The following is an 8,491-nucleotide window of genomic DNA, read 5'->3' on the forward strand; positions in this document are numbered from 1 at the left end:
ACAATTTGATAGCTGATGGAGTGCCCATCAATGCATTTATGGGGATGGAAAGATATTTCTTGTTTTTTTACTGGTTCAGACAAATAACACAAATATCAAATTGCCGATAATCATGATAATGATTTGTAAAGGACGCCTGCACCATGATGTCAAGCCATCAAATCAAATGTCAACTTGTATACGTATTAATGAGATGATAAATCAGAGAAATGCAAACATAGCAGACATGGCTGATGCCTTGGCTACAATCTATGGCGTCTTGCATCAGAAACCGCAACAAGTCATGTACTATGCCTGGTTCGTCGAGTCTACTAAGATCCAGACATTGTCAGGTCTCGATGGTCATCGCTCGTCAATTCTGTTGTACCATATGATCTGACCACCCATTCTTCTGATCAGTTTCTTGGGAACCCAAAACCCAAATATAAATAATAATTAAGCATGTCTAATGGCAATGTGATACACCACAGCTCTCCAACAGCATAAGAAAAGATTCAGAAAACTGAAAAGTGGCGAGCAAACACGAGAAAACTCCTGACATATCATCTGTAGCGATCACGTTCACGCTCGGTGCCGCGCTCCCAGCTTCTCTCGCTGCCACGGTCTCTACCCCTGTCCCTCCCCCTTTCCTTCTCGCGGTCTCTGCTCCTGCTTCGGCTACGGCGCCGCTCTCTTCCATGAGAACCTCTGTCTCTGTTCCTGCTTTCCCTTTCATCGTAGTCGTCCCTGCCCCGATCTCTGCTCCTCTCTCGGCCTTCTCTCTCAGTGGAACCTACAGTAGCGAAATCACCAGTTCATGCACAGCACATGCAAAATGGAAAACTCTAGTCCCAGTATTACAGAATTTAAAGTGCTTCCATGACAAGAACTATGAAAGTAACACACGACTTAATCAAACGAGAATGCCTTAAAAGCGAAGAAAAAAAGAGCAGATATTACCACGGTGCTCGACTTCCCATCCAGCACGTCCAGACCCAGGAAGAGCTGGTGTACTCTCAGTTTGATATGATTTAGCACGGAACTTCTTTTTGAGGTTACCAAATTCATCATACATTTCTCCATCATCCTACAAAAAGAAAATTTTGATATGGAAACCCAATATCATGACACAAATACAATAATGCAAAAGAAAGCATCCTACCTCCTCAGCTTCTTTCCGGCGCCTCCGTACTTCTTCTAGTTCTTCTTCATCAAGTTCCTTAAAGCCGCCACCCCGGCCACCTCTGCAAAGACAATAATTGATGAGAAAAGGTGTAAGACACAAATATGTACCCTCGATGTAAGTAATCAGATACAAAGCTGCTTAGCTTTGACCATAACATAGTGCACCCAGTTGTGGGTGGATCATAACACTGTAGACACTACTGCTACACTGGGCGTCAGATCGGTGAAGGATGCACGATGCGACTTAATCGAAATTGAATTCGCAACATGTTCAGTACAAATAATTTTTAACATGTAATATGTAGTACCTCACACCACCTTCATTGTGACCTGGCCTAGAGGTGTTACAGACATTACATTTGGTTCGCTTTGCCCAGTTTACATTGCCACACCTGAAACACACATAGAAAATAGGTTTCATATCAGATAGCAGCCTTATAGAACATTACAAAACAATGTCCATCTATTACTCTCAAGAACTTTAATTGGCCAAAAGTAAGACTAGAAAGAGGGTATCCTCCTTGCGAGGTCTATACAATACTTGGATGACAATGGACAATAGCAATTACAATATGATGAAGCAAACTTAGCCTGTAACAAGGATAATAAAACATGTGATAACCATTCTAAAATCATTTGCCACCAAAACAGCCACCAATTTTTTTAAATAGTAAGATGGGTACTCCCAGTTTCACAAAATATAAGGCACATAAATGCTGTCCTAAGTCAAATGACCAAGTTCGTAGAAAAAATATCAAACATCTAAAATACCAAATCAACAGATGTCAATATTTCTTTTTCTATACCACAAAATTAGTCAAACTTTTTTTTAAAACAACTCAGGACATTAATTTTGGGAAGGAGGGAGTACAAATGGAGGTGTAAAGACAAAGTAATAAAGAGGCATATCAAAGCAATGGAATAAAAAATATTTAGATGTCCTTACATCGTACATGGCCAATCATTAGGACCAAACAGCCCAGGGGGACCACCAACAGCAGCAGCAGCACGACTGCCTCTTGCATCATCACTACCACGACCTCTACCCCTACCACCACCACCACCAGATCCACTAACACCAGCAGGGCGAGAGGCTCCACAACGATTACAAACACCACGGAAGGCAAAGTTTACATTGCCACAGCTGAAAAAAGAAATCATATAAGAAAGGATAGACTGCATAGTAAAGACCAAACTAGTCAACAACAACAGAAAAGTTGCTCACCAATCGTAACAGACCTTGTATTTGGACACATCCAATCTCCATCTTGCTGCCAAGCTTTTGCTGGACCATCACCACGCCCTCTACCTCTGCCTGATCCGTTATCCAATTCATCTTGTCCAACAATCTCAGCATCGACGCTCACATTGGTGAAGTTATCAACTGTATCTTTGTTTTTTGACTCAGCTATGTGAACCTGGATGATGCTTCCATGGAAATCCTTATTATTGAACCATTCCACAGCAGCTGAAGCAGCATGGGGATCTTCATATGTGACTGTTGCATCACCCTTTGGTTCATTTGTAACTTTGTCCCTGTATATCCAAATCTTTGGGTGGCCAGTCCTTTTGTCCTTCTGTTGAGATATGAGAAGAGGAAATGACAAATCTATCATGAAATGGAATTAACAAGGGTTTACAAGACCATTCAAGAACTTGCATGTGGTTGCGAAAATGTTACCTGGTAAGACCCATACCTTTAGCAACCCTATGGTGCCAAAATATTCAGCCAACATGGTCTCATCAGTTCCAGGAGGCAGATTGCATACATAAATAGAGCCATTTGGGGGTCCTCGTGACATATATCCAGCCATCTGTAACACAAAGGTCAGCTGTGGATGATCAGTGCAATTCCTCAAAGCATGTTTTTCGAAACAACATCACAAGCACAAAAGTGCAAATGCCAAAACTAGCAACAAGAATAACAGAGTAGGCCCGCGAGTAAAACAGGAAGAAGATAAGGAGGATAAGCCATGGATTAACATATCATAAGCTTGCAAAAAGGCTACGCGTAATGTTAAGTGACTGTTCAGCATGGTGAACTTAAGTGTCGAACAACCATCCATTATTGTTCAAATTCAGTTTGAGGGGGGCTGCTTTGCACACAACAGGTAAAAATGAAGGAATTCTTAGTTGCAAAAATTGACACATAACTTATTGATTTGTGATGTTACAGCATTTCAGCAGAAAACTTGCAGAGGATAGATACTCCATCACCATTTCAAGATGGATGCACATCAAGAGCTACCAATTTGACACGTCTACTTATCAGCGGTAAATGCAATGGCAATTGCAGATATTTAACCAGCCGTACAAAGGATGGGCCCAAAATACAGTTCAAAGTTAACAGCAATAGATCTCTTTCAGCGCAACATTTCAAACAACAAACAGCTGAAAAATTAGTCGGGCGTGAACAGCCAAAGACTGACACGGAGCATCAGAACACCGTGACTACAACTGGATCACAGTCGAGGACCTCGATAAAAACTTGACCGGCGTCAGAAATCCAACGGGTAACACATGCGAGTGGCAAGCATAGGACGTAACTAGAACCCCATCGATGAGGCAGGAATCCCGTAAATTTCCTCGCCGCGCGACAAACAGCAGTGAGCGGGAGGGGGCGGCGGAGGTTTACCTAGTCCAGGATGAGCCGAGGCGGACAGCGCGTACCGAGAGTATGCGAGGAAGGCCGTGCGCCTCGTGCTCTGCCGACGCGAACACGGCGGCGGCCGCGTGGGTGAGGAGCCGCGGCGGCCGCGTGGGTGAGGAGCCGCGGCGGCGCTAGGTTTGGGCGGATCTCGGCGCTCTCTGCGTGCTTGGGGATGACGTTTCGTGCGGGATGGGCAGACGCAATTAGGGAGAGAGCAGGGCAGGCTGAGATGCTGGGCTTCTGGGCTGTCAACGATTGTAAGTTGGGCTGTAAAGAAGTGGGCTAAATTCGGTTAGATCGGTTAATTGTTCCCCTGGATACCAGAAGACGAACTCGAGAAAAGAAAAAAAACTAAAGAATGGTCGTCACGGGAGAGCAATTAATTGAGGAGCACTCCTTCACGAACCTTCCAACGATCACTTGGGTGGACTGAGAGCGCATCACTTGGCGTACTCTCAGCAGCCGCCGCCATGTGTCCCCTATAGGCACTCCCTTCAGATTTTTTTATTTTTCCGCATGAGTTTCGGATTTTTAGATTTTTTGTCGGCTTTTCGGTTTTACACCGGTCTTTCTTAGTTTTTCGACAAAAAAATTGAAAAAGAATTGCTTGAAAGAATGCGTTTATTTTTTTTCCTTCCGTAAGAGTCACGATTTTGCTTCTGCGAGATGCATTGTGCCTCTCGAAAACAGAAAAAAAAAATTATGTTTTCTTTTCTTCTCTTTTCGTGAGAGGCATGCAAGAGGCCTGGTTTTGCTTTCGCGAGAGCCACAGTCGTGCCTCTCGAAAATGAAAAAAACATGTTTTCTCTTCTTTTTTTTCTTTTCTGAGAGGCGCGGTTTTGCTTCCGTGCCGTGCTTCTCGAAAACGGACAAAAATGTGTTTTATTTTTTTTCCTTTCGTGAGAGACACGGTTTTGCTTCCGTAAGAGGCACGATCGTGCCTCTCGGAAATGAAAAAAAATATGTGTTTTTTTTCTTTCGTGAGAGGCATGATTTTGCTTCCGCGAGAGGCATGATTGTGCCTCTCGGAAAGGAAAAAAAAATGTGTTCTCAGTTTGGTTTTTTTATCTAGTTTTTTTATCAAAAAATGTTAGTCAAAATCTATCAACATAGGATCTAGTTTGAAATGTGTGGACACAAGGAATCAAACGCTAAAAACGATTCGAGATTTGGACACATAGTTCAAGAGATAAAATATTTTGAATAAATGGATCTACGAAAAAAAGAAACTCCTAAATTACGACAAGTGGTGTACATGCAGTGTTTCATATGTCGCAACCTGGGAAGGTAAGAATGATCTTTAGAAGGAATACTCCTCAATTAGTGATTTCGCGGTCACGGGTGCCCCTATTTGCCGCGGTATGCGCCGGGAGACGGATGTGCGCGCACCCCGCTCCCCCCCCCCCACGGCCCATTTGGGCCGGCCAATGAGCGGAGGCAGAGCGCCCCCAATTTTCTTCTTTTGTTTATTTCTTCTCTTTTGTTTTTTAATTATTTGTGATTTCAAAAAGTTCCAAAATTCACCAACAAATGCCCCTCGATTCAAATAATATTTATGAATTTAAAAAATATTCATGATTTCAAAAAATGTTCCTGAATTTGGATATTGATGAACATTTTTATCAGATGAACAAAATTTTGAATTTGATGAACATTTTTTGAACTTGATGAAAAAATTCTCGATTCAAGAACATTTTTTTAAAAAAAACGGATAGACGTTCATAAAAATGGACGAATATTTTTTGAATTTGATGAATATTTTTAAAAATTATGGTGAAACAATTTTGAATACGATGAACATTTTTCATTTTTTTGAACTTGATGAACATTTTCTCAATTCAACAACACTTTTTGAAAATAGGATAAACTTTTTGAAAAGTGTATGAGCATTTTTCAAAATTATGGTGAACAAATTTTGAATCCGCTATTTTTTAATTGCATGAACATTTTTTGAATTCAGTGAACAAAAAATGTTCACAATTTTAAAAAATTGTTTATGAAAACGAGAAAAAAAGGGAAATGAAGAGGAAGAAAAATAGGAAAAGAAAAGAAACTAGAACGATAAAAGAAATGAAGAGGCAAAAAGGAAAAAAAGGAAAATTGAAAAATAAGAAAAAACCGGAAAAAAATCAGTTTGGGAAGGTTCAAATCGAACATGAACTACCCGGGCCGGGCCACGTATACGCAGCTGGGCATGGGGGAGGAGGGGTACGCGTGCTGTCGCTTGGCGGCGACCTACACGCCGAAGCTATTTTCTAAAAATATTATATTTTTTAATTAATTTATACAAATATTACGCCTATGTTTTTATTTTAAGAAATAATACACCATCGGCCTGTTGCTGGCTGACTGGGCCAATCGACCTGCCTGCAGCAGGCCGATGGTGTATTATTTTTAAAAATAAAAATATCAGCGTAATATTTATGCAAATTAATTAAAAAATGTATTATTTTAAAAAAAATAGCCATGCCGAATAAGAGCTGCCAGTGGTCACCTTATATAAGGGGCTAGGCGAAAGGTGATCCACGAGGAATTTTTCTCCTGGTAATAAGTGTCTCATTTATATTATAAAGATCATAATACAAATTAGTACACATCAGAATGAAAAAACTGAAAAATATAGTAAATGCTAGCATTTGCATAAAGGAAGTCAAGCCAAGAAGAAAAAAGATACCAAGGCTAAAAAATCATTTGAACTTGACACCAACGCCCATCACTTGACTTTGGCGCCATCAAAGTAGTCATCAAAGGAAAAAAAATGACGGATTATCTCCTCACTCGAACTCGACGCGGTTCCATCGTTGATATGCACCTTTGCGGACCTCCAAGATGGCTCATCAAAGATGAAACCATTATTATTGAACAAATCAGACCGAGGCAACACCCCGAACACGTCATTGAACTCTAAATCTGGCACCCCGCATGACTAAGACATTGGAGGAGAAAATCATACCTGCCATCCACGATCAACAAACCCAGCACACGATCCACCATCTTCCAAATATCGTTGATGTAGACCACAATCTGCATCCGCTCCTGGACTATCACCCAAGCTCCGTGTCGTTGCTGGAGCAAACGTCATCGCAACGGTGGAGCCTGAGGACATTGGTCCACCACGAGGATGCTGCTTTCTCCACACCACCCTTTCTTGAACAGTCTGGTTTCCAAATTCATCCCCAACCAGGACCGATCGTCTCATGGGGGAAGGGTCTGAAGAATCTTTATTCAGCGCAACCATCGCCGCTGCCGAAGCCAAGACGATGAACCATCTAAAAATCTAGACTACCATCTAAAAACCTAGACTATGAGGGCCTAAAGATGGTCCACGCGCGTGAATCCAACAACCCACTCACCACCGACCGAGGTCGTCGACGAGGGGACCTGTCGGAGGAACGATGGCGGATTGACTCCCTAGCGGCTAGCACTAGGGAGATAGCTTTTCTTTCTTCGGTTGGAACAAAGAAACTTGTATCCACGAGGATATTTTTCAAAGTCCTTTGTCCACCCATTGCTTCACATATTTTTTTGACAGATATTCAAGGTCTCTAGAAGCCGGCTACTGCGGTTCCTAGAATGAAAATGAATAAGACCATTGGATCGCACCTCCGAATAACCTTGTGAAAATCAATGTCGACGCACTTGTGTCAAAGAAACGGAGATTTCAGTACAATGGGAGCAGTTTGCAGAGATGGAGATTGGAACTTCATTGGAGCCTTGACCATTTTTTTCTCTGGAATCTCGGACCGGCTACCCTTGAGGCTTTAGCTGTTAGAGAAGCCTTAACACTTACACAAGATCTATATGTCCAGCAGATTCATGTTGCCTCTGGACTGCAAGGTAGTGATTGATGACATACAACAAGGGGGTGCGACTAGTTAAGGGAATCTTACACAAGATAATAAACCATAGGGCTGCCTTCCCAATTTGTAATGTCGAATCTCACAATTGGGCGAAACATGATTTATCTTTAGGGGCTGGCCGCCATCTCTAATTCGAAATGTTAGACCTACGTAGTACTTCTACTTAACTTACGTAAATCCCTTCTCTACGAGTTAAACTGCCCCCTCCACCCTGAATTTTATGGTGGGCTTGTGCCCCAACTAATGACTAATATAAAACTGCCAAATCAGATCATATGTAAGGTGCGTAAGAAACATTACGTAGGTGTAGCTTTACTCTATCTGGTTAGGCCACCCCAATGATATTTCATTTGCTCTTGTAAATATTGTGATGACTTAATAAAGCTTCTGAGATTGTGTTAAAAATGAATGTTTTCTTTAATCTCAAAAAATATGAATGTTTTTTAGTGAAATTCATGAATGAACATTTTTACGAAACTTGTATCCTATATACCTAAGTGATTTATCCTCACTATCTTATTTATCTTGACATCCAGTCTATCCATATCATTAAGTAGGTCCACCATGTAATGGATGCTTTCGCGCTAACTCTTCATACGCATGCAGCCTGCCACAAAATAACCATTAACTATTTTTTGTGCGCACTCAAGGAGCAATGTCATTTTAGGTTTAATTTTTATTTGTATATTTGTATATGTCTTGACGTCTTCCAATCCACTTTAGACATTTAGCATGAATCTCGTGTTCAGCCATCTGGTTAGACAACATGTGTTGTTAATGCGATCATCCGATTCCAGAAGCCCAAACTCGTTCTCAT

The 8,491-nt window shown here is 41.5% G+C and overlaps 1 protein-coding gene across 2 annotated transcripts; it reads right to left on the reverse strand.

The window, feature by feature from the left end:
• Nucleotides 1-406: 406 nt before the first annotated feature.
• LOC123103461 (transcription initiation factor TFIID subunit 15) lies at nucleotides 407-4,029 on the reverse strand. 2 transcript variants are annotated; one of them, XM_044525057.1, is made up of 8 exons: nucleotides 3,800-4,029; nucleotides 2,862-2,978; nucleotides 2,404-2,741; nucleotides 2,111-2,308; nucleotides 1,473-1,556; nucleotides 1,142-1,223; nucleotides 943-1,066; nucleotides 407-772 (listed from the first exon to the last, which is right to left on the reverse strand). In XM_044525057.1, the coding sequence occupies exons 2-8, from the start codon at nucleotides 2,976-2,978 to the stop codon at nucleotides 543-545; spliced, it is 1,173 nt and encodes a 390-aa protein (XP_044380992.1). In that variant the 5' UTR covers nucleotides 3,800-4,029; the 3' UTR covers nucleotides 407-542. The 2 variants fall into 2 exon arrangements, with proteins under 2 accessions (XP_044380992.1, XP_044380991.1); XM_044525056.1 differs by having other exon boundaries at nucleotides 940-1,066.
• Nucleotides 4,030-8,491: the final 4,462 nt, after the last annotated feature.

The sequence above is a fragment of the Triticum aestivum genome, chromosome 5A (genome assembly GCF_018294505.1).
Source record: "Triticum aestivum cultivar Chinese Spring chromosome 5A, IWGSC CS RefSeq v2.1, whole genome shotgun sequence".
Taxonomy (NCBI): Eukaryota; Viridiplantae; Streptophyta; class Magnoliopsida; order Poales; family Poaceae; genus Triticum; species Triticum aestivum.

Bases quoted from the DNA above. Each gene is read 5' to 3' on its own strand.
- LOC123103461 (XM_044525056.1), bottom strand. From the start codon at position 2,978: ATGGCTGGATATATGTCACGAGGACCCCCAAATGGCTCTATTTATGTA. The intron at 1,557-2,110 runs GTAAGGACATCT...TGTGTGTTTCAG, and splicing joins AATGATTGGCCATGTACGAT to GTGTGGCAATGTAAACTGGG. The intron at 1,224-1,472 runs GTACTACATATT...TTGTCTTTGCAG, and splicing joins CACAATGAAGGTGGTGTGAG to AGGTGGCCGGGGTGGCGGCT.